Here is a 26205-nt window from a genome sequence, read left to right on the forward strand (position 1 = left end):
CAGGAAGAGCTTACAGACCAACGTCAGGAATTTGAATTTAATTCTCATTGCGCAAGGAAGCTTTTGCGTGTGTGGTGGTGGGGAGGTGTTAAGTAGTGGCATAAGATAGAGTTTACTCCTGTGGAGATGTGCAAGTGGGGCAAAGACTAATTAACAGACTATTGCTGTTCATCCAGTTGATGGTGGTGGCTTGGATTGGAATTGTTAGGAGTGGGCAAATGAGCAGTGCTTAGATTAGATACATATTTTGGAGGTAGAGCTGACAGGACCAACTGATAATTTGGGTGTGTGGCTTAAGAGAAAGACATCAAGGATAACTTACTCTTAAGACCAGAGCTGTTAGGTAGTTGGTGGTGTCATTGTGCTGGGGACTAGAAAAGAAGCTAAAATAAGATCGTTTGGCAAAGAGTGAGGTTCTTAGAACTTTGAGGAATAATAAATTGATCCAGAGGTATTTTCCATTTTTAGAGTACCTAATTTCATATGTGGTTATTATAATAATGTATGTACATTGTAAAACATTAAAAATTTACTTGTAATGGCAATTCCAACCAAAGTATTAACATTTGGTGCATTTTCTTCCAGATCATTTTTAAATGTATCCTCATTATTTCAGTAAATAATTGTTTGGTACCTTTTAGGAACCAGGTACTGTAGTGGGCTTTGGAGATTCAACAGTATACAAGACTAAGTCCCTGTCCCTATGAAGTATACATTCTAATGGGGGAGATAGGTAAGGAATAAGTAAACACATGAATAAGATAATTGCAGATTGTAATAAGTACTATAATGGAAGTAAGGGAGAAAGTGAATATCCAGAGATCGTCAATATAGATTTTTCTCACACAGTGGAGTTCATCTGTAACAGTTATATCCTTTATTTCTCATATCCCAGTGTGACAAGGGTGCAGTAATTCAGTGTGGGGGGAAATAGTGTCTTCAACAAGTGGTGCTGGCACAACTGAATATCCACATGTAAAAGAATGAATTTGGATCCCTGCTTCACACTATATACAGAATTTAACTCAAAGTGGCTTCTAGACGTAAATGTAAGAGCTAAAGCTGTGTAACTCCCAAAAGAAAATGTAGGCATAGATCTTTATGAGTTTGGGTTAGACAGGGTTTTTTTGTTTTTTTGGAAGAGGGGTTTGGGCAATGTTCTTGGCATTTATAAGCAAGAGCACAAGTGACCAGAGAAAAATAGAACAATTGGACTTTATTAGAATGCAATGCTTTTTTTTTTTTTGAGAGACAGTGCGAGAGGGGCAGAGAGAGAGGGGTGAGAAGGAGAATCCTAAGCAGGCTCTGCACTGTCAGTGCAGATCCCAATGTCGGGCTTGAATTCCTGAACTGTGAGATCATGACCTGAGTGGAAACCAAGAGTTGGACGCCTAACCGACTGAGCCACTAGAATTAAAGACTCTTGCATCAGAGTACACCATCAAGAAAGCAAAAAGGCAACCCATGGGATGGGAGAAAATATTTGCAAATCATGTCTGACAAGGAGCTTGTATCTAGAATATATCAAAGAGTACAGAGCTCCTGGGTGGCTCCTGATTTTGGCTCAGGTCATGATCTCCCAGGTTCGTGAGTTTCAGCCCCGCATTAGGCTCCTTGTACTGACAGTGTGGAGCCTGTTTGGGATTCTCTCTCTCTCTCTGTCTCTCTCTGTCTCTCTGTCTCTCTCTGTCTCTCTGTCTCTCTCTGTCTCTGTCTCTATCTTTCTGCCCCTACTGTGCACACTCTCAAAATAAATAGATAAACTAAAAAAAATAGAATATATCAAGGAGTATCTCAACTCAGTAGTAAAAAGGCAATCCAGTCATATAGACAAAGGCTTTGAATAGACATTTCCTTAAGGAAGATATACAAATAGTCAATAAGCACACGAAAAAATGCTCAAAATCATTAGCCATTAGGGAAATGCAAATCAAAACCACAATGAGGCACTACTACGTACCCACTAAGATGGCTATAATAGAAAAGACAAGAGTAATAAATGTTGGCAAGGCTGTGGAAAAGTAGGAACCCTCATACATTGCTGGTGGGAATGAATGTAAAGTAGTGCAGCCACTTTGGAAAATGTTTTGCCAGTTCTTTAAAAGGTTAAGCTTGGAAGTTGCCATTGACCCCAGCACTTTCACCCCTAGTTATATACCACGTGAACTGAAAAGACATGTCTACATAAAAATTTGTACATGAATGTACATAGTAGTAGTATTCATAGTAGCCTCAAAGTGGAAACAACCCGAAGTTCCATCAGCTGATGATTGGAAAGATAAAATGTAGTATATCCATACAATCAAATATTATTTGGCAAGATAAAGACATGAAGTACCAATTCATGCTGCAACATAGATGAACCTTGAAAACATGCTGAGTAAAAGAAACCAGTCAAAAAAGACTACGTTATAGAGTTCCATTTATATACAATATCCAGGATAGATAGATCTTAAGAGACAGGAAGCAAATTAGTGGTAGGACAGGTCTGAGGTGTGTGAGACTGGGAAAGAGGAGTGATTGCTCACTACAGAGCAATTTTTTGTGTGTTCAGAATGTTCTAAAATTAGATTGTGATGGATGTACAACTTTGAATATACCAAAACCCACTGAACTTATGCTTTTAAATGGGTGAAATTTTATGGCATATTAAATATATCTTTAAAAACTTTGAATTTTAAAAAAATGACTATTTTACTTTATTTTTTTGAGAGGGAATCTTTTTTTCTTTTTAATGTTTGCTTTTTGAAAGAGAGCGAATGGGGGAGGGAGAGAGAGAGAGAGGAACAGAAGATCTGAAGGGGGCTCTGTGCTGATAGCAGAGAACCCAATGCTTGAGATCATGACCTGAGCTGAAGTCGGACGCTTAACCGACTGAGCCACCCAGGAGCCCCTGCATTATTCTTTAAAATAGAGTTCTAGTTATGCAGTCACTGAATCAAAAAGTTTGTGTATGTGTATATATATGTCCAATTTAAAAAATAAGCTCTTAGGAAACTTGGAAGATACAGAAAGCTAGAAGATAAAAATCACTTACATTCCCACTCTTGGAGATAAAATTCCCTTCCTTTTCTCTATACTGTCTTACACAGTTGAGAAACACTATACATAAAACTATATTCATTTTCTTTTTTCACTTAAAGCAAATAATGTTTCCCCCATGTTTTTAAATAAACGTGATTTTGATGGTTGCATTAGAAACTGTCCTGTGGATATATTATACTTTGTAATTCTCCTGTTTCTGTTTGAACTATCTGGTTTTTAGTATGCAGATTATTCCCCCAGAATAAACTTCTTGGAGTGAAATTACCAGGTTAAAGTGTCAAAGGGTTTGGATTATTTTAAGGCTCTTAAATTAAATGGCTTAATTGCTTTCTGAAAGCTAGGAGTGAGTTAAACAGTTACTTAATGGTGGAAGATGACTCTGGAAAAGTAGGTTGGTTCTGATAATAAAGGGCTTTCTATGCTCTGTTAATGAATATGGACTTTACCTTGTAGGTGCTTTGGAATTGGTGAATATTTTTTATTTTCAACGTTTATTTATTTATTAATTTTTTTTTAATTTTTTTTTTCTTTTTTCAACGTTTTTATTTATTTTTGGGACAGAGAGAGACAGAGCATGAACGGGGGAGGGGCAGAGAGAGAGGGAAACACAGAATCAGAAACAGGCTCCAGGCTCTGAGCCATCAGCCCAGAGCCTGACGCGGGGCTCGAACTCCCGGACCGCGAGATCGTGACCTGGCTGAAGTCGGACGCTCAACCGACTGCGCCACCCAGGCGCCCCTAACGTTTATTTATTTTTGAGACAGAGAGAGACAGAGCATGAACAGGGGAGGGGCAGAGAGAGAGGGAGACACAGAATCTGAAACAGGCTGCAGGCTCTGAGCGGTCAGCACAGAGCCCGACGCGGGGCTCGAACTTACGGGCCGTGAGATCATGACCTGAGCCGAAGTCGGACGCCTAACCGACCAAGCCACCCAGGCGCCCTGGTGAATATTTTTAATCTTGAGAGTGATATGAGATGTTAAGAGTAGAGAAGAAGGAATAGATTTGAAATACACATTTAAGGAGGGGCTGGTAGGGCTTAGAAATGGAGTGCGACCATGGGAAAAAAGGTTAACCAACAATATCAAATCTGTTTCCTCTCTCAGGTTCATTGACATACTAGCTAATTATCCAGAGAGAAGCCAAATTGTTAAACCAAAGAGAAATCTTTTGCCTTTAGCTTATTATGTGTTCAAAATGATCTTTCTCAAATGGGAGTGGAATATTTTTTATATTGTTACTTGAAGTAAAGACTAGAAGTAATGTATAATTTCTTCCATTCAGGATAATTTATGTTAAGGAAAAGTCACCGTGTTTAGTGTAAGTTTTTCAGTTTTTGCAAATGTATACACTTGTGTAACTACCATGACAGTCAGCATAGTTCCTTCACTCCAAAAAATTTTCTTCCGTTAATCTTTCTTCCCACCAACCACCACTGATTTGTTTTTTGTCCCTATAATTTCACTTTTGCAAGAATGTCCTATGAATGGAATTACCCAAGCAGATACTTTGAGTTAGGCCTCATTTCACTTAGCATAAAGCATTTGTGCATCAGCAGTTTCTCCTTTTTACTGTGGGTAGTATTCTGTTCCCCAGTTGAGGAATAGAGTCCTTTTTTAATTGTTTCCTGTCTTAGTGAAGAGTAAGGCAGATGAGATCTTTTTCTTTTCCTAATATTGATAAATGGCTTGAAACAGTCATTCTCTCCACCTTGGTAAAGCTACTACTGATAGATACACACCTTATTATTAAACAGTGCCCTTAGTTTTTCAATTGTGGAATCAAACACCTATTTAACAAGGGTGTAGATTGCACAACTTTTGAAATGTGTCAATGTGCTTTATGGGATCTTGATTTCTTAAAGGTTATGTTCTTTGCATATTGGTCATTTTACACATTAATGTCTCTTCAGCATTTATTCAGAAATTAAACGGTACTTATATATCAGTTTTAAAAAATGATAATTTGTGACTTTTAAAACAATACTAAGGAGAGAACTTGTATTGGTTAAGTAAACATTTATTAGGCAGCTTCACAATTCTGGGTAGATGGGAGATTGTGTGTATATGTTGGACAGGGAATTGATAAAGATACTAAGAGTTAAGGTGATATCTCATTGTGGTCTTAATTTGCATTTCTGTGATAATTACTAATGTTGAGCACTTGCTCATCTGGTGGTCATCCAGGTCTTTGGAAAAATGTCTATTCAGATCCTCTGCCCATTTTTAAATTGTATTGTTGGCCTTTTTTGCCATTGAGTTGTATAAGTTATTTATATGTTTTGACTATTAACCCCTTATCAGATATATGATTTGCCAAAATTTTCTCCCATTTGGTAGGTTGCCTTTTAATTTTGTTGATGGTTTCCTTTGCTGTGCAGAAGCATTTTAGTTTGATGTAGTCCCACTTGTTTATTTTTGCTTTTGTTGCCTTGCCTTTTGGTGTTAAACGAAAAAATCACAAAGACCTATGTGAAGGAGCCTATCTCCTGTTTTTTAATTCTAGTGTTACTGCTTCAGGTCTTAACATTCAGGTCTTTAATCCATTTTGAGTTATTTTCTGTGTATGGTATAAGACAGTGGTCCAGTTTCATTCTTTTGTACGTGGCTGTCCAGTTTAACAACACCATTTATTGAAGACACTGTCCTTTTTCCAGTGTACGTTCTTGGCTTCATTGTTGTAAATGAATTGACCATATATGTGTTGAATGGCTATTATCAAAGAGACAAGAAATAACAAGTGTTGATGAGGATGTGGAGGAAAGGGAACCCTGGTGCACTGTTAGTGGGAATGTAAATTGATACAGCTATTATGGGAAACAATATGGAGATTCCTCAAAAAATTAAAAATAGAACTACCAGCAACTCCACTTCTGGGTATTTGTCCAAAGGGAACAAAAACATTTGAAGAGATAAATGCACCCCCATGTTCATTGCAGCATTATTTACCGTAGCCAAGGCATGGAAGCAACCTAAATGTCCACGGATTGATGAGTGGATAAGAAAATGTGGCACGCGTGTGCACACACACACACAGGAATTCTTCAATATTATTTAACCATAGAAAAAAATATTGTCATTTGTGACAACATGGGTGGAACTTATGTGCAGTGAAATAAGTCACAGGGAAAAAGACAGATACTGGATGATCTCACTTATATGTGGAATCTAAACAAAACAAAACACCCCCCACCCTTAACTCCTAGATACAGAAAACAGATTGGTGGTTGTTAAAGATGGTCAAATGGTTGAAGGTGGTCAAAAGGTACACACTTCCCAGTTATCAAATAAATAAGTCATGGGGATGTAATGTACAGCATGGTGTCTTTAGTTAATAATGCTGTATTACATATTTGAGAGTTGCCAGAAGAGTAAATCTTGAAAGTTCTTATAAGACAAGAATTGTAACTGTGTGGTGATGGATGTTAACTAGACTTATCGTGGTGATCATTTCACAGTGTACACAAGTATTGAATCATGCTGTGCACTTGAAATTAATGTTATATGCCAATTTATAGCTCAAAAGAACTCTTTCAATATTATCATGAAGACCTTCATGTTTTCATGATGTGGTAGGTAATAAGTTGTCACTTATAAGTCAAATAGTGCAAAATTTTTTTCTCTTTACAAGTTTCTTTATCAGTTATGAGGATTTATGCAAACAGTATTTCACAGGACTAAAGTTCTGTATCTTTAGGAAAAAGACCATAATAGCAGATCTCATCAAGACCAAAACATTCCAATAGAGATCAATAAAAATTACTTAGAGGTTTTTTTTTTTTTTGCTTTATTTTTTCCTGAAAATACTAAAGTTTTGAGATGGATGATTTTCCTTGGTATAAATTGAAGAATTGTACTATAAAGGATGGAAAAAAATACCCTGAAGGCGATGGTACATTTTGTAAAAATTTTATGGGATAATCATTTTTCAAAACTTGTGAAAGTAGATGATAGTTCTGAATTGAAGTAGTGTTGAAAAAAAAGATCCTGAGTTAAGGAGCACTAAGTGAGAATCACACAAACAATAGACAGTTAATCACAGTAGTAGGTAGTACTGTGATAGAAATAATTGTATTTCGTGTCAGTACATAGAAGGATCATGTGATTTAGATTAGAGGTGGTGATTGAAGGACCAAGTAAGAGTTGCCTTTCCAGAGGATGTGATGCCTGAGCTGAGCCCTGAAGGATTTAACCAGATGAAGAGAAGGATGATGAAGCATTTCAAGAGAACATGGTGTATTCAAGAGAATCGCAAAGAATTGTACATGGCTGGAATTAAGGGGAATGTGTCAGGAACAAGTGGGAAAAGAGGCTGCAGTAGTAGGCCATAAAGAGCTTGATATGGCATGGATTTTATCCTGAAGAAAGTTGGAAACTCTAAAAAGAAAACAGTAAAAGCATAAGACTGTCTGCCAGTGTGTTTACTGTCCCTGGCTTGCCCTCCTACCTCCCATTTTTCTATCTAGTCCTTTAGTGAGAAGTGGGGAGTTTTATTTTCTCTACCATGCTTGTAAAACTTATTGTTCCCACTCTTCCTACCCTCCCCTTCTGACTTTCTGCTTCCCAGTTGTGGCGGGAAATCAGTTGACAAATCTGGTTAGCATTGTCTATACAATTGCGCACAGTACGAATGACATGGATTACTTTATGCAGCTAGGCATTGTATCTAATCCACTTTCACTGTTGAGATGACTTCTGTAAGGTTTTGTTTTCTGTTTTCTTTTGATGGGGTGTGGGTAGTGTTTCATAGAGTTTAGGATATTAATTGAATTTTTTCCCTACTGAGTAAGGTATAAACATAAAATTTGTTTTAGCGGAACTCTTTAAAATAAAAGTAACATATAGCTAGTAGAATTGCTGTTCAGTCTGTGTAGGCTGTCTCAAGGACACTGCCTTGCTATGAGGTGAATGAAGGACTTCCGTAATTGGAAATTTTTTTCAGGAATGAATGAGTGTATTGAGGCAGAGAGTTAACTTGGATTTCTTTCTGGATTGCTGATAGTTTACGTAGTTACTTTGTGCAAATTACGGAATGGTGTTCCCACTGGTGATGTGGCCTCAGGAGACTGGTAGATGGCACTCCTTCAAACAATTGAAGCCCTGCAGGCACATCCCTTGGCTAGTGGACCATGAACTTGAATTTAGCTCTTGTCTTGCACCCTTAAGCAAGGCACAATCTTTATTTAAAACTGTACTTAACAGCTCCAGATATTTTGAACTTAAGTGATTGAGGATTTGCTATGTGCTTGCTTGGCTGATGTATACTAGGGTAAGGACAAATTTTAGAACAGCCTTTTACCTTGCCCCACAGGCCCCAGTTTTCATCACTGTAGATTTTTTTGACTTAGGCATGTAAGTGGTAGCTCTGCCTAGCAGCATAGTAAGAGGTAGTGTAACTGAATCGTGACTGTTTGAGAGGGCTGTTAAGCTTTGCCCTTGCGTGTCTTTGCTCTGCAACCATTCAGTAGTTATGGGATGGAAGAGGAAACATGTGTCAAATGTCAGTATGGTTTAGTTTGTAGTTCTGGTTATCAGGGAACAGATGGAAATGACTGTTTCAAATACAAGTTTTAAGCTGTCTGGATTTCTTTTCTTTCTTTTTTTTTTTTTTTAATGTTTTACTTATTTTTGACAGAGAGACAGAGTATGAGCTGGGGAGGGGCATAGAGAGAGGGAAACACAGAATCCGAAGCAGGCTCCAGGCTCCTATCTGTCAGCACAGAGCCCGACACGAGGCTCGAACCCACAGATCGCGAGATCATGACCTGAGCCAAAGTCGGATGCTCAACCAACTGAGCCACCCAGGCGCCCCTGTCTGGATTTCTTCTATCCATAGCCTTCCACTCCCCAAAGGCTTCATTAAAAATTAGCCACATTGGTAGCTAAAAGGAGTTGGAGAAGCTCTGACCAGGTTTTCTGGTTAAGAATAACATGACTCCTCAGTTACTGAATGGTACCATTGACAGGCACTGTTATTTAGGTGATTTACTTGTATTGTGTGTTCAGTCCTCTTGAGGTAGGATGATCATGACTCATATTTTGCAGATGATGAAAGTGAGGTTTAGAGAAGCTAACTAACTTGCTCATGTTACAAGATTTGAGTAAGAGATTCAGTATGCTTTCTCCTCTGTTTAAAAAGTCTTCTAAGATTAAATCTTCCAAATTCTGTTTATGAGAAAGAAAACATAGTAAAGTATCTGACTTTATTTAAAACATGTATTCCCAATTAATTGTAAAATTCATATGGAATGGTAATGTGTAATATTACATAAAATGAAGTTACCCTTTTTTTATTTTAGAGAAAGAGTGCATGTGAGCTGGGGAAGGGGCAGAGGGAGAGGGAGAATTGCCCCTATCCTTATTGGTACTAGAAGACTTTGTAGGGGCCCCTGGGTGGCTCATTCAGTTAAGCGTTCAGCTCTTGATTTCAGCTCAGGTCATGATCCTGTGGTGCTTGGGATCGAGCCCCACATCAGGCTCCACGCTGATGGCATGGAACCTGCTTGGGATTCTTCGTCTCCCTCTCTTATCTCTGCCCTTCCCCTGCTCATATTTTCTCTCTCTCTCTCTCTCTCTCTCTCAAAAATAAAAAACATTAAAACACTTTGTAATCTGGATTCATTATTTCAAAATTCTGGTGCTTTAATTTCAACTTTTTTTTTTAATTTCAACTTTTTTTTAATTTCAACTTTTTTTTATTTTGAGAGAGCGTGAGTGGGGTGCAGGACAGAGAGAGAGAGAAGGAGAGAGAGAGAGAGAGAGAGAATGAATGAATGAATGAATGAATCCCAAGCAGGCTCCTTGCTGTCAGTGCAGCACCCAATATGGGGCTCGATCTTGTGAATTGTGAGATAATGACCTGAGCTGAAATTAAGAGTTGGATGCTCAACCTGCTAAGCCACCTAGGCGCCCCTCAGGTTATCTTCTTTTGGCCTCAAGATGTTAATAAACTATAGTTACTTAAGATTATTTCATATTTTCCCCTCTTGCTAATGTTTATCTCAGCTTTTCAGTGCACTCTTCACTCCCCGAATCAAGGGTAAAAGAGCTCCCAGCTTGTTGAGAGGAGTCCTGGGCGCTAAGACCAGCACTCCCTGTTGCCCTGTCTGACCTCATGGTTTTAGTTATACTTTATAAAATCATTATCAAGAATCAAGGGGCCATTTGTTTAATCTTCCATATCGGTGCAATTTCAGGGGTATACTGGGTATAACAGATCCAAGCATATTTATTTATTACAGTTGGATAGTATATAGTTCCATAGTATTAAAAGTATACACTTTACCTGGTGGACTTTTTATTACTTTCATGGGCAGAATTTAGTACTACAACACTACTAGCTGTAGAAGACCATACTTTTTTTTAACATGAAAGCCTCTGAAGCTGCCATCTGGAAAGATGTGAGAAAGTAAGCATTTGATGAAACGCTAAATCACCGAACTATACTTTATTCTGACTCCTTACTTTCTACTTTTCCTCTCTCAGCCAGTTGTTGTCAAGTGCAATTGTTTGTACCTTCACAGTACCGGCACCCAGTCTCCTCCTTGTACTGCTCCCACTACACTGCTGAAGGCCTTGGGCACCTCTTGCCTTGCTTACTGAATGAGCCTTTTGGCTGGTCCTCTTTTCTCTTTAAAAATATCCAGTGTCTCCAAACTCAGCCTACTATTCGTGGCCTCTTCCACTTGAAGCCAGTCCACATCTGCATTTTCTCCTCCTGTGTCCTCCTCTCTTATTGTTTGTGCCAGGTTTGCTTTGTCAGGAACTGTCTTCCTTCTTTCAACCTTATTTTGGAGTGCTTTAAGTCAGCTTACATGTGGAATCCTCCCTGACTCCCTGCATCCCTCTGACCCCTCATTTAATCTCTGCTTTCTTTATCAAGGAATAATGTAAGTTTTACCAAGTATTGAAGCTTTATATATGCTGTCTTTATCTTTCTCAGTGGTCAAATAAGCTTTCTTGGGAGTCTTGGGAAATCTTTGATTTCCTCAGAGCAATGCAGCAGTGAACGAAAGCAGACACAGTCTAAGGGAACTTACAGCCTATTTGGAGAGACAGTCATTATTTAATAATCTTAGAGAACATTGAAGGTACTTACCCAAAAAATACAAAAATACTAATTCAGAGGAATATATGCACTCTTGTGTTCATAGCAGCATTATTTACAATAGCCCAGATATGGAAGCAGCCTAAGTGTACACTGATAAATGAATGGATAAAGGTGTGGTGTGTACACACACACACACACACACACACACACAGGAATATTCAGCCATAAAAAGGAATGAAATCTTGCCATTTGCAACAATATGGATGGAGTTAGAGAGTATAATGCTAAGTGAAATAAGTCAGTTGCAGAGGGGTGTAGGGTGGGGGAATGGGTGCAGTAGGCGATTGGGATTAAAAAGTACACTTATGATGAGTACTGAGTAATGTATAGAATTGTTGAATAACTAATTGTACACCTGAAACTAATATAATATTGCATGTTACTGTACTGGAATTAAAATTAAAAACTTAATAAAAAGGGGTGCCTGGGTGGCTCAGTCAGTTAAGCGTCTGACTCTTGATTGCGGCTCAGGGCATGACCTCACGGTTCGTAGGTTTGAGCCCTGAGTTCGGCTCCATGCTGATAGCGCAGAGCCTGCTTGGTATTCTCTCTCCCTCTCTTTTTAAAAAAAAAAAAAATTTTTTTTTTTAACGTTTTATTTACTTTTGAGACAGGGAGATGTGACAGAGCATGAACAGGGGAGGGTCAGAGAGAGGGAGACACAGAATCTGAAACAGGCTCCAGGCTCTGAGCTGTCAGCACAGAGCCTGACTCGGGGCTCGAACTCACGGACCGCGAGATCATGACCTGAGCCGAAGTCGGCCGCTTAACCGACTGAGCCACCCAGGCGCCCCACTCCCTCTCTTTCTTTGTCCCTCACATGCATGTGCTCGTTCTCTCAAAATAAATAAATAAATAAATAAATAAATAAATAAATAAATAAATAAATAAATAAAACATTGAAACTGTGGTAAGTGCTATGGGATAGAGTACATGGTATTCATGGTGTCATAGATGTTATAGTGGTTTTGACCCAGACAACTTTTTTGCAAAGTGAGAATTGAGCTGAGGGAATTAGACAAAGAAGGGTAGGGAAGTGCTGTTAGAGTGTAAGGTAAGAGCAAAGGTGGGAGGGAGCATGGCCAATATAAACCACCGAAAGAAGGCCAGGATGGTGAGATTACAGAGTTCATGGGGTATAAGATAAGGCTGGAGAGCTGGGTAGGACCAGTGGATGTTAAAGAATTATTACAGCTTTTACCCTCAGATCAATGCAAAGCCATTGAAATGTTTAAGCATGGAGATAAGCTTTGTGTTTCAGATCTCTGGCTGCAGTGTACAAGATGAATTGGAGGTGGAGGGGATCAGCAGTGGGCATGGGCAGTCTGTTGTATTTGAACAACTGCAATAACGTATTAAACCCAAAGTCTCAGTGACTCGATACAGAAAATACTACTCTCTATCTTGTGGAGTTCAGGGGAGTCGGGCAGCCTTCTTCTGTCTTGAAGTGTGTCCACCAAGGTCCTCTTGTCAGGGGAAGACAGAGCTTGAAGATCACTGTTAAAGAGCCAGGGCTAGAAGTCATTTGTAGTACTGTGTACAGCTTTTGCTAAGCAGAACTCCATGGCTGCCCGCTGAACTTGCAAGGGAGGCTGGGGAATGTAGTCTTCCTGTGTGCTCATGAGGAGGAAGCAGTGTGGTGTATACATAATCTTGATCTCTCCCCTGCAACCACTTGGGAGGTTATTGTAGCAGTCAGATAACAGGCAGTGGTGGCTTGGGCTGGGAGAGTGGCAACAGAGATGGAGAGAGCCGAAGGTCTTGGAAAAGATACAAAAAACCAAAGGGCTGAATGTGGTGAGGGAAAAAGAAGTGTTGAGGATATCTCTTAGGTTTGGAGCCTATGTAACCCGGATGGTGGTATGTACTGAGAAAGGAAAACTGGGTAGAAGAGGACTTTGGGCATGCTGAGCATCCGATCTCTTTTGAGTCACGCAGCTGGAGATTTTAGATAGGAAATTGGGTGTAAAGGCTTCCAGGTCAGGCAGAAATCTGAACAATGTGTGAGTCATTTGGATTAGATGATTGAAACCTTACGCATGATAAAATCTCCTAGGGAGAATGCAGAGTCCTTCCTTCCCACCTAACTGCCATCAGCATCTCAGTACTGCCAGATTGCTCTACTGTCACTCTCTCTGACCTCAGCTGACCTTTAGATGTCCTCAGAACCTCTTTGCTTGTCCTCAGGTGATCCCTTTGGGAACTCCTTGTAACAGCTGTTCTAAATCTTTACCTAATATGCCCTCAAACCCCTGCTCTACTTCTTCTAGCTTATACTTCACAGAGAAAATAGAGCCTTTCAAGTACAGTTTTTAGCAGTGTATCTTCCTTCTCGAAACAGTTACCCTCCCTTTTACTATTTTAGAGGGAAAAATGTGTAGGTTCCCCCCACTATCCAAAAGTAGAGTGATCCTTTGAAACCTTTCATAAGCCAGAATGGTGTAGCAATTACCATTAATTTATATGGAAAAACTTGGGGTGCCTGGGTGGCTCAGTTGGTTAAGCATCCGACTTTGACTCAGGTCGTGATCTCACAGTTGGTGGGTTCGAGCCCGGCGTAGGGCTCTGTGCTGACAGCTCAGAGCCTGCTTCGGGTTCTGTGTCTCGCTCTCTCTCTGCCTCTCCCCTGTTTGTGCTCTCTCTCTCTCTCTCTCTCTCTCTGTCAAATATTAAAAAATAACAAACAACAAAAAATAATTTATATGGAGAAACTTTTGAGCATTTGCAGACCCAAAAACATGACCTTTTTTCTTAGGCTCTTCTGATACCTTAGGACACACCTTGATAACAAATGAACGAAATAAATCAAGATAAAGCACACATGCCCACAGACACTGTTTAAAGCTATGGTGTCTTGATGAGGAAATGCTGAGTGTAGATCTGGGCAAGGAGCTTGACAGGGCCACTCACTGCTCGGGGGTATGCACTGCTTCCATACAAATGCTGAACACTAGTTTTGCTATTTGCCTTTTTTTTTTTTTTGTAAAAGTGAAAATCTTTAGATTTCTTTTGGTCTGCAAAAACATACTAATGGCAGGTCTTTCATAAAAGTAAAGTGGTATAACTTGAACTTTGGAAAATCAAGGGATATTTGTATATTCTTTTCTAAGACTGATGATCCGTCATCTCATAGAATTTTTGTGATTTATAAGTGTCTGATGATTTTAAGTACTCTTTCTCTCTCTCTCTCCCCCCTCCATATATGTGTGTGTGTGTGTGTGTGTGTGTGTGTGTGTGTGTATATACACACCCTGTGTATGTATATATACACACCCTGTGTATGTATATATATATATATGTATACACACACACACACACACACACACACACACACACACCCTGCCCCCGCCTTTGGTGTTTTGGTTTTCCTCCTCTTGTTCCTTCAAACTCTTAAACTTTTAGTATGGTCAGATTTCCCCAGTCCTAAGACAATTTCTGTAAAGTTAGCACACTATTTTCCCTTTGCCATTAACCATCTTGTGCTTTCTGTCTTTAACTCCTCAGTTTACCCCAGTAAATCTTCAGCCCATTACCCTGGACTTCTGCCCATTCCTCCAATCTCCTGAAATGCATAGAAACTCAATTGCCAAACTTGGTGGTCTGTTTCAGTCATTCTCAAGCTTCAGAGTTTTTGGTATTGTTGACCCCTCCTGCCCACTCTCTCGTGGCTTCTAGGATGCTGTTTTCTCCCTTCTAACTTTTTCTTTCTGGTTTCCTGGTCATTTCTTCTTAGTCCCCTTGACTTGCTACTCTTTTGCAACTTAATGGTAGTGCCTCTAAGATATTGATAATAGTCCAAAATACCTATCAGATACATGCTCACGTTGCCAGCTGCTAACTGGTCATCTCCACCTAGATGTCTTTAAAATTAACATACTCTGGATATTTGTAATTGCTTCAGAAGTGGTCTTCCTGTTTTCATTGTGTTTGCCAGTTTTTCTTTCACAGTCTTCAATGTTAATTTCCTCAAGCACAAGTGTCTGTAGTATTCCTTTCATCAGAAACTTCATAAACCTTCTTTCTGATAGAGAAAAGCTCAAAACTTCTCCTTACTGAAGCTTTTAAGGTTACTCTAAATTACAGCTAGATTTGGCTGAGATTAGTTGCATTATAATTGCAGAATACATATTGACTTTGTTTTCAATTACTGGTATGTGATTAATAGGATTTATTTCTAAGTCAGAATTTAAAGTGTTGTTTGAGGTAATTCACTTACATATTGACAGGTACATTCAAATGATTCGTTGTATATAAGACTTCCAATAGGGGCGCCTGGGTGGCGCAGTCGGTTAAGCGTCCGACTTCAGCCAGGTCACGATCTCGCGGTCCGTGAGTTCGAGCCCCGCGTCAGGCTCTGGGCTGATGGCTCGGAGCCTGGAGCCTGTTTCCAATTCTGTGTCTCCCTCTCTCTCTGCCCCTCCCCCGTTCATGCTCTGTCTCTCTCTGTCCCAAAAATAAATAAACGTTGAAAAAAAATTAAAAAAAAAAAAAAAAAAAGACTTCCAATGTTTCCTTCATGCTTTTAAATATGGGTTGGTCAATTGTGATTTATGGATCAGCATATGGACTAGGGAGTTAGAGGAAGTGGGGGCTCTTTCTAGTGTTCATTAATCTTTGTTACTTGGGACATTTTATTCACCTCTGTTCAAAAAAGCAAAATAAAGATTCTTGTTTAACAGAGATGAACTGTTGAAGATCAGAACAATACTTGTCTTAAAGCAGTAAAAGAAAGTTTAAGAAAATTGCTTTTTAAAAGCAGGAAAGTGATAAAATTGTATCGCTTTTGAGGTAGTTTTGTAGTCTTAATTTTCTCTACTACTTCATTAATTTAGAGTGAAAAGTTTATAAACAAAATGGATTAGATTAGATAGGATTGAAGTAGATTATGATCAGATATGGATTGGATAGGATTGAAGTGTGTTAGAGCTCTTCTAATAAGTGAGATGACTATATGGCCCAGTTACCTCAATATTAAGTACATGCTAGAATCTTAGTATATTTTAATCCCCAGAATTCCTATGTGCATTTTTAAAGTAATAGCTTTATTACTAAGATATAATTCACATTATCATAAAGTATAATTCAGTTATTTTCAGTATATTCAGAGTTGTGCATCCATCACCACTGTCAAATCCTGGAGCATTTCATCACATCACATCACAAAGAAACCCCATGCCTGTTAGTGGTCAGTCCCCATTCCTTTCCCCCCTTAAGCCCCTGGAAACCACTGATCTGCTTCCTGTCTGTGGATTTGTCTATTTTGGACATTTCATAGAAATAGAATCATGCAATATATGGCCTTCTATATCTGGCTTCTTTCACTTAGCATAATGTTTTGTGAGGTTTATCCATGGTATAGCATGTAATGCCACCTTATTTTTTTTATGGCTGGATAATACTCCACTGTATGGATACTACCACGTTTTGTTTGTCCATTCATCAGTTGGTAAACATTTGGGTCTTTCTACCTTTTAGCTGTTATGAATCATGCTGATCTGAACATTCCTGTAAAAGTTTTTAAGTTTTATTTTATTTCTTAAATTTTGTATGAGAGAGAGTGTGTGCGCCCAAGTGGGGTAGGGGCAGAGAGAGAGGGAGAGAGAATCTTAAGCAGGTTCCACACCCAGCTATATCTCAGGACCATGAAATTATGACCTGAGCTGAAACTGAGAGACGCTTAACTGACTGAGCCACCCAAGTGCCCCGTGTACAAGTTTTTATATGGACATACGTTTTCATTTCTCTTGTGCATATACCTAGGAGTGGCTTTGATAGGTATTAACTCCATGTTTAACTTTTTGAGAAACTTCCAAACGGTTTCCTGAAGCAGCTGCTCTGTTTTTGCGGTTCTGTCAGCAATGTAGAAGGGTTCTAGTGTTTCGACAGCCTCACCAGCATTTGTTACTGCCGTCTTTTTTGTTAGTCCTAGTGGGTGTGAAGCAGTAGTTCCTTGTAGTTTTGATATATTTTTCCCTAATGGCTAATGATGGTGAGCGCTCCTTCCAAGTGCTTGCTGACCCTTTTTATATCTTTCTGGCAAAGGTCTATTCAGATCCCTTAACTCTATTTAATTTGGGTTGTGTTTTTAATTTTTGAGTTATAAGGGACTTTTATAATATTCTGGATACAAATTCCTTACTGGATATATATATGATTTGCAAATATTTTCTCCCCGTATGTGGGCTGTCCTTTCATCTTATATGCAGTTTTATTAATCACATTACTTGACATTAATTTTGCATTGTTTAGTATTTAAATTCTGTTAAGGTCATAAATCTTGCTTTAGAAAAGGTAACATGCAAACCACAGTAGTTAATGAAGCATTAAAAATTATGGCTCTAGTGAAGTTAGTGTAAATAGAACACTTCTTAAAGATGAAAAGATTAAAAACTGGCTTTAGATTTTTTGCTCTGAAGATTATGTGTAACTGCTTCCTCATTTCAGAATAGCAAGTATAACATGGTAAAAGGCTTATTTTTCTGGTCAGTATGATCTTAAACTGTCTTCTTTCTATAGCAGTAAACATTTTCTTACCTTTTTTTTAAATGTGCAATATAAAAGACCTATATCATTGTGTAAGCTTAAGATATACAAGGTATTGATTTGATAGAGTTATGTATTACAGTGTGATGATTACATTAATACCACTATCTTGTCACATAATTATCATTTCCATGGTCAAAACAATTAAGGTCTAGTCTCAGTTTTAGTTACCCTGATCTTAATTTAAAATTTGAAGATTTTAGGGGTGCCTGGGTGGCTCATTCAGTTAGGGTCTTGATTTCAGCTCAGGTCATGATATCACGGTTGGTGGGATTGAGCCCTGAGTTGGGCTCTGTGCTGACAGTGCAGAGCCTTCTTGGGATTCTCTCTCCCTCTCCCTCTGCCCCTCCCCTGCGTGTGTGCTCATTTGGCCTCTCTCTTTCTCAAGTAAATAAATAAATAAAACTTAAACTTGGGGATTTTGTGAGTGAAATCTTAAAGGCATATGACTAATATGTTACTGAATATTAATCACATGATTTTGAAATGTGAGTAGAACAAAGACCTTTTAACTCCTCTTTTATTAGAGAAAGATATGCTGGGGGGATGGGATTTTCCCAACCCAGCCATTCTGTCCCTCTGTTGTGCATTATGAAAATAATTTTGGGTATCATTAACCCAAACTGGGAGATGACTAGTCCCCGGCAGGGCTCTGAACAACCACTTCAAAAAGAAAAGAATCCACCTCAAGGAAGCATCTTTTTCTAGGTTTTAGGGTAGGAGGGGTTGCTGTCGCTCAGTCTTCTCTTACTCCCATATAATAGTGATGAATATTTTATGTATGTAATCTTTTTAAAAGTTCAATGCCTGAAATTAGTGATTACAGCTTAGATTTTGTTTTTCTGTTGGATGATGAGTTCTTAAAAATTTGAAGTGCATGACATTCTATAACAAAAAGTTACATAGTGTTTTTATGTTTGGCACAATAAAAGTTGTAAGCTTCCTTCTGATTTTTTCCCCCCCTTATAGGCCTCAGGAGTGCAAGTTGCAGATGAAGTATGTCGCATTTTTTATGACATGAAAGTTCGGAAGTGCTCCACACCAGAAGAAATCAAGAAAAGAAAGAAGGCTGTCATTTTTTGTCTCAGTGCAGACAAAAAGTGCATCATTGTAGAAGAAGGGAAAGAGATCTTGGTTGGAGATGTTGGTGTAACCATAACCGATCCTTTCAAGCATTTTGTGGGAATGCTTCCTGAAAAAGATTGTCGCTATGCTTTGTATGATGCAAGCTTTGAAACCAAGGAATCCAGAAAAGAGGAGTTGATGTTTTTTTTGTGGTAAGCATCAGAAATATCGAGGCTCTGTAAAACTCAGTGTTGATCTCTTATTGTTGGCACTTGGAGAACCAGTTCCTAGGGCCAAAATGATTTTCAGTCAAGCTATTTGCAGTCGTTGTCATTTAGTTTTTATTTTTAGGGCTTCATAATGTCTTAGCTGGATTGATGTTTGTGGGATGAAAACTAAATTTTACTCTCTGTGTATTTGAAAGACTATGACTTTTATTAATTGAATTTTTTGGTAGGAGATGGGACAGGAGCTAGATGTTATGCATTCTCTGAACTCACTTTTTTTTTTAAATTTTTAAATATTTGTTTATTTTGAGAGAGGACACAGAGGATCCAAAGCAGGCTCTGCACTGACACCAGAGAGCCTGATGTAGGGCTCAAACTCATGAACTGTGAGATCATGACCCAAGCTGAAATTGAACACAACCCACTGAGCCACCCAGGCGCCCCTGGACTCACTTCTTATAAGTTACAGTTTCTCAAAAAATTCTTCCTGGAATCCTGAGGAGAAAGTTTAGCGCACCAAAATCCTTCTGCAACATGTCTTGCAGGAACCAACTCCTCACTTTTTAAATCACCCATCCTTGTCCCCCTGTGCTTTGTTACTTTTGAAGTCGGTACTGGTATTACAACTGTGATTAGCTCAGGGTAGCCACTAGCCACTGTGGCTATTTAAATTTAAAATAATTAAAATTAAATACATTTTAAAATTCAGTTTTTTAGTCCAATTGCCACATTTCAAATGCTCAGTAGCTACATATGACTAGTGGACACTTTACTGGGTAGCACAGACAGGACAGTTCCATCATTGCAGAAAGCTCTACTGGACATTGTTCTAAATGGTGAAAAAATGTTATAAAGGTGATGTAGCCTTTTTCTTGAAAGGCTATTTAAATTAGTTATTCTCGTCTTTTCAAGTAAGTTTGAGATTAAGCTTGAGTTGACAGTCACACATGTATGTCTTACTTAGTTGTATTATGCTACTGTCCTTGATAAGGAACTCTTACACAGAATATTCTCTAGCTTCCGATGGAAGGGGGAATGGTGACAGCCTTTGATTCTGGGGGAGCGAGGGTCCTTGATACTTTTGCTTGAGGCAGGGCAAAGCGAGGAGGGGCTTAGCTTTTAACTGTGTGCCACCAATGGCTTGGGATATGGAGCTAGGTAGTCAAAAGAATTCTGGTTTAAAAGGAATGTAACTCTAGATCACTCCTCAGTTACATTGCAGCAAGCCTTTATCGAACTTGGTTAAACCAAGATGCTGTGTGGATATAAATATGGGGTCAGGGTGCTTGTTTGGCGGCAGCTTTTTGTTCCGCAAGCCTGACAGCCACGGACATACATACGTAAGGATGGTAGCTAATGGGACCTCAGGTGAACGCATTCCTGATTTGAACTTTTATTTCTGCTACATTCCAGCGTTTGTGTTAGGGCCTGCGAAAACAGCTGTGAGGAAAACAGGTAAAGCCTCTGCCCTTCTAAGATTTATAGCTGAGTGGTAGAGATGGCAGCTAAAGGATTAGGCTTTTAAGTTGGTGCCTGTTTCCTTCCTTTGCGCTGTTTTTTCCCCTGGTGTTTATACTTTTTTCCCCCACTGTGAATACAATACGTCCTTATTAAAGGACATTTGGAGAATATTTGGAAAGAAGAAAGGGAAATTCAGTGTTAATGCAGTGTTTTGTTTTGCATTGCTCCTTTAAGAAATTGTAAAATTGTATAGGAGTTTCCCACAGCAGGCTCTGTTTAGGGCCCAGGAAATGGCTCTTAAGGTGTTTTAAAAATCTGGTCAGAGGGCACCTGTGGGGCTCAGTTGGTTAAGTATGAGACTCTTGATTTCCAGGATCCCACCTTCTTGGGATTTTCTCTCTCTCCCTCTCTCTCTCTGCCCTTACCCCATGTGTGCATGCACGCTCTCAAAATTAACTAACTACATATGTGTTTGGTTAGAGTAGAATCAGAACAGCTAATGCCTTTTCCTGTCCCTGACCTATTTTGTGTGAAGAAAGAACCCAGGTAACTTTGCAGCTCAAGCAATTTCCAGACCTGAGGTGGTGGTTATGGCCCTGCCTCCCTCCTTGGAACTTCAGGTTGGGAGGAATAAGCACCTGAGAGACACACAGACTGCGTTTTCTGGTTCCCAAGGATGGAGACTGCCCGCTGTGGGAGGAGTGGATTAGGTGAGGTCCACACCAGCCTTTGTCGCTAATGGCTGTGGAAGACTGTCTAGAAACATGGCAGCTGAATGCAAGCATTGGGTGTTTAAAAGTATTTAACTGTACTCCATCTAGGAGTGTATGTAGATAGTGGGGAGTGGAGGCAGTGGGGCTTGATGGTATTGTGCGAAATGATCCGTTCATGGACAAGGGGTTTGGATAGGATGAGAGTTTTCTGTCCATTGTTAATATTTCTATTATTTTTCTATTAATATTTCTGATAATATTGCTATTATTTTTCAATATTGCTGGTGAAGAAAGTGGTGAAGCATGCTTTCCAGTATTCATTCAAGAGGAGGGAGACACTAACATTTTTGTAAATACAAGATAATAGTAATATTGACAATTAAGGCATATTAATGCTGAATTGCTTATGCTTAAAAAAAAAATCCTTGTGATTTCTTTTACTATTTGAGACTAAGATGGAAAGCACATACTTGTGTGGTCAGAATTTGCCGTTGGAATAGACGTAGATGAAGGGATTGGTGAGGGGTAAGAAGGGGACTTTTACTTTGTTTTCTAAAAAAGAATATATTACAAATAATCTGAAGCAAAAATGCTTAAGTTGCTAGCATTTCTTAATTCAGGGTGGCAAATACTTGATTTACAGATTATTCTCTGTACTTTTCTGTGTTTTGAAACTTTTTTTCTAACCAGAAGGAGTTAAAAACCTTGTATAAAGATGGTTGTAATTTGCCTGAACTTATTGATAAAAATGGGGAAAAAAATTTAAAGAAAACAAATTGGGTGATATAGTCAATTGACCAGTGTGGGGATTTTTTATTACGGACCGCTAATCTGATTTTAAATCAGTGGTTCTAGTTTGTTTCCACCTTAGTCAACCTGAGCCATTGTGTGTATGCGTGTCCATCATGACATCTCTAAGGAGGTGGGAAATAGGAAAATTGGGTAGTTAGTAAAACTCTCCTGGGAGATTCTGAGGACCGTCCCCTATCACTGATGCAAATGCTTAACACAGTGTAAATTGTACTTTCTCTAAACGTTTTTTCCATTTTTGGCATCTTTTTATCCAGGGCACCAGAACTAGCTCCTCTGAAAAGTAAAATGATCTATGCAAGCTCCAAGGATGCAATCAAAAAGAAGTTTCAAGGTATGGATTAGATTTACTTGCAAATATTTAGAGGTGTGGTGAGCCTGGAATTGGGGGCTGCATCTTTTCTAAGAAGCACCTTATTTCCTTTGGAGAGTCGTGGTGACAAAGAAGGCACGTGCTGCCTGGTTTGAGGAAAAACCTGGAAGACTGAACCCGGCTTTCAGCGTGTCTTCTGCCTTATGCTGGTCACTCCTGGTCTGAACAGCTTGTCTTGAAAACCTTATTCTCAGGGAGGGGTAGGAGTAGGGGGCACACACAAAAAGCCCCCAAACACCTTATTCTCTGGACATTGCCCGCATAGGACTTGTTTAGGCTGGTTTTAAACTAGTTTGGGATGCTGCTGAGTCTCTCACACGGCATGTGGAGATTAATTGGTTTGTGTTGGTCATACTAAGTAGTGAATTTATAGCCTTTGAATGTGTTGACATAATAAAGTTGCATAAAAGAGACATTCATAAATGGGAAAGGATACTCTGTCTCTAGCTTTACTTTGGAATGGTATGATTTTAGCTAATTGTCTCATCTGTGTCCAAAGGAAAGTGCCCTTCTTGAACTGGCCAGTTATCTCTGACTTGCCACTGGGTGAGTGGGCTCCTGATGAGATGTCCTGACCGTACTTACTGCCTCCAGCCAAGAGGAAATGTTGGTATGATGGGAGGAGCATGGGGCAAATGCCCAAAGGCCTGCAATGAGGGCTAAGCTTGTAATCTAACTGCTGTGTGACCCTGGCCCAAACCGCTTAACCTCCTTCGACCTTGATTCTCTCCATAGCAGAATGGGAGGCTTGGTCTGGATTGTGTAGGCTCAGTTTAAGAGGTGTCCCACCACCTTCCTTGCCGTGGCTAGCTCCAAACAGCTGTGTGAGCCAAGGTCATAGGGCTTGGCCCAGTGTGGTTTTTGTTTGGTTTTACCATGGCTGGCTTCTATATTCTTGTAGTGGAACAGGTTTGCTCTAGCTTGTTTTGCTTAGGAAAACTCACTTCTTTTCTTGAAGCCTGCTGCTGCATAGTTCAGGCCTGTCAGATGTCAGATTCCACAGGCATTTGGGTTGATGTTGCTCTCCCCGCCCCCCCACCGCCCGAAGTGTGTTCACTGGTTGGTTAACTGATGTTTTAGCGGGACTCCTTAACGTTCCACAATGCAACTGAAAAAGATTGACAATGGATTCCTTACCGTCCTTATTCTGTGTTGCCTTTCAGTAAAGGAAATGGAATTGCTATATAGACTTGGCCTGGTGATGTTAAAGATGGTCACCTTGTTGCTTTTTTTTTCCCTAGAGAAACCATTACTGGCTTTCTCTAGTCAGTCTAAGTGGTCCAAAGGCTGACCTGCTGTACTTTCTGCAGCTTAAGAAATGGTCTTAAAATTATGAACAATCAGAAACAATGCAGCTGTTTGAAAAACAGTGGCTGTTTACAGAGAAGCTACTGTATGTGATTCCCTAAGTGAGCTGATTCTGCAGCGTGGTGATGTAATTTTTCTGAGAAAGCAATCAGTAACACATTTTACGTAGTTTTCATTGTGATTGAGTTCTTAAATGTATAGTATAATACCACTGGAGAGCTAACTTCTAGAGCAAAGGAGATGCTGGTTATGTAAATACTCTTATTCTTCAGTGTAGTTAACCTAAAATCAACTGTGCAATCAAAACACTGAATTCATATTTTTACTTACATTTTAAAAACCAAGAAAATTACTAGACCTGCTTTTTAACTTTTTTTAAAAAAAAATTTTTTTTTTCAACGTTTATTTTATTTTTGGGACAGAGAGAGACAGAGCATGAACGGGGGAGGGGCAGAGAGAGAGGGAGACACAGAATCGGAAACAGGCTCCAGGCTCCGAGCCATCAGCCCAGAGCCCGACGCGGGGCTCGAACTCACGGACCGCGAGATCGTGACCTGGCTGAAGTCGGACGCTTAACCGACTGCGCCACCCAGGCGCCCCTGCTTTTTAACTTTTTATGGAAGTACAACGTAGCTATAGAAAAGTATGCATCATAAATGATTGTAGAACTCAGTTTTCACAAACTGAACAAAATGGTGGTTTCTTGATTTAACAACCAGCACCCCAAAAGTCTCCCTCATATCCCTTCCAGTCACACCACTTTCTTTTACTCCTTCCTCCACGTGGAGCCAGCACCCTGACTTCTAGCAGTATAAAATAGCTTTGGCTGATTTTCTGTTATACAAATAGAATCATCTAGAATGTATGTTTTTATAAAGTTTGGCTTCTTTTAGTCAGCGTTCTGTTAGTCTTTCATTTTGTCGCATGTAGCTACAGATTATTGATTCTCCTCACTGTGTAGTATTCTGTTGTTTGTATATACCACAGTTTGTCTATCCATGTTAGCGCTGGTCTTTTAAAACAGTTGCTGTCTTAGAGAAATAGGTTAAATTACTGCTATAATTCTTAAATAGAATTGTTGTTTTTCCTTCCTAGGCATAAAACACGAATGTCAAGCAAATGGGCCAGAAGACCTCAATCGGGCTTGTATTGCTGAAAAGCTAGGTGGATCCTTAATTGTAGCTTTTGAAGGATGCCCTGTGTAGACCATCATTCAGTGCCACAAATTGAAAGCTTCCATGTTTAATGTTATCCTCTTGCTATATAAATGTTTAGGCCAGGGTCTCACTGAGGGGGAGCTGTCTTGTCATCTGTTAGAGTAAATTAAATATTCTATAAACATGTGCAGATGGCCCTAAATAAATCTAAAATCTGAAGTTTTATTGGTGTGAAATTAAATTCTTATTGGCCAGATGCCTGTTTTTGATGGGTTGGCTTGTAAAGATTTTTGTTAAACTCATGATTTTTAATAATGCAGTTCACAAAACAGTACAAGGCCGTGTGAAGAGAATCACTGCATCTTTGTAACCTCAGCAGTTACTTTGTTTCTTTGCTTAGAGAATTGGTCATAATCTGGTTATAATTTTGGCCCAAATTTATTCTCTCTGGAGCTAAACTGCATACTAGAAAATAAATCTCCTCACCATATGTAACAGCACTAATATACTAACTACAGTAAGACTAAGTCAGGCAGCCTTCTAATTCTAGCAACTGTGTGATGGAGACTGCCTCAGAATTGTGCACACTTCTAACCGGCGCTGATTTTGCAAAGCACTATTTTGAGCACGCGGTTGGAATACAGGAAGCAGCTCTCTGCACCTGCAGTAAGCTCTCCATTCGCTAGTTCGGGAGACTGCTCTGAGAGTGACCTTGCATCTTGGAAATCAAATCATGGTGTGTCCTCAGGAGAATGTGCAATACCTTGCAACGACTTCATTATAACACAAATTAGGGCTCCATTGTAATATACTTTGTTAATGAAAATGATAAAATGGTGTATTGACAAGCTGGGACACTTGTGACCTCTTTAATTGTGTCTCCTTCAAAATTTTGTTGCTTCTGGTACAGTAAAGTGTGGAAGAACATTAGGTACATGTTTATGCTGGGGCCTGGGAGAACTTCCAAATTTCCTAGAGCAGTTTGTGGATTGTATGGGAAATGGGGAGCAGGTGTAATGGATGACACCCACGGAAGCCACTACCTGATGACACTTGCAAGTGATTGTCCTTAACATCACAGGCATAACGACACTTTGAACGGTGTAGAGATGCACACGGTTGGACTTAGAAGTAGCAGTATTGGCTTTATGTAATAAAGGAAGCATTTTTAACTCCCTCTCGTGTAATTATTCACGGTGAATTGGGGATGGAGGACTTTGCCTTCCATAAGTGGGGTAAGGCGTGGAGGTTTGGGTATTTCAGACCATTAGAGTTAAGATCACAGTTCTTTCCTCCTCTTATTGAACGAGGAAGTTGGTGTAAAAGTTGGGAATCCTTTCCTACTCTAAATGTGTATTCAAACAGCAGGCTTATATCTCCTGATTTGTTTGGGA

General features: G+C 39.4%; 1 protein-coding gene across 1 annotated transcript in view; it reads left to right on the forward strand.

Annotated features, from left to right (window-relative positions):
• The window catches only part of DSTN (destrin, actin depolymerizing factor), a 35684-nt gene extending 9697 nt beyond the window's left edge, over window positions 1–25987 (forward strand). Inside the window, exons 2-4 of the mRNA XM_047068904.1 lie at window positions 18667–18974; window positions 22231–22307; window positions 24750–25987. Coding sequence (XP_046924860.1) covers window positions 18667–18974; window positions 22231–22307; window positions 24750–24859 — 495 coding nt within the window. The 3' untranslated portion in view covers window positions 24860–25987. The remainder of the gene's footprint in view (window positions 1–18666; window positions 18975–22230; window positions 22308–24749) is intronic.
• The last annotated feature ends 218 nt before the right edge of the window (window positions 25988–26205 follow it).

This window comes from Lynx rufus, unplaced genomic scaffold (genome assembly GCF_022079265.1).
Source record: "Lynx rufus isolate CCGP_SWC_20201006 ecotype Redwood Valley unplaced genomic scaffold, mLynRuf1.p SCAF_8, whole genome shotgun sequence".
NCBI lineage: Eukaryota > Metazoa > Chordata > Mammalia > Carnivora > Felidae > Lynx > Lynx rufus.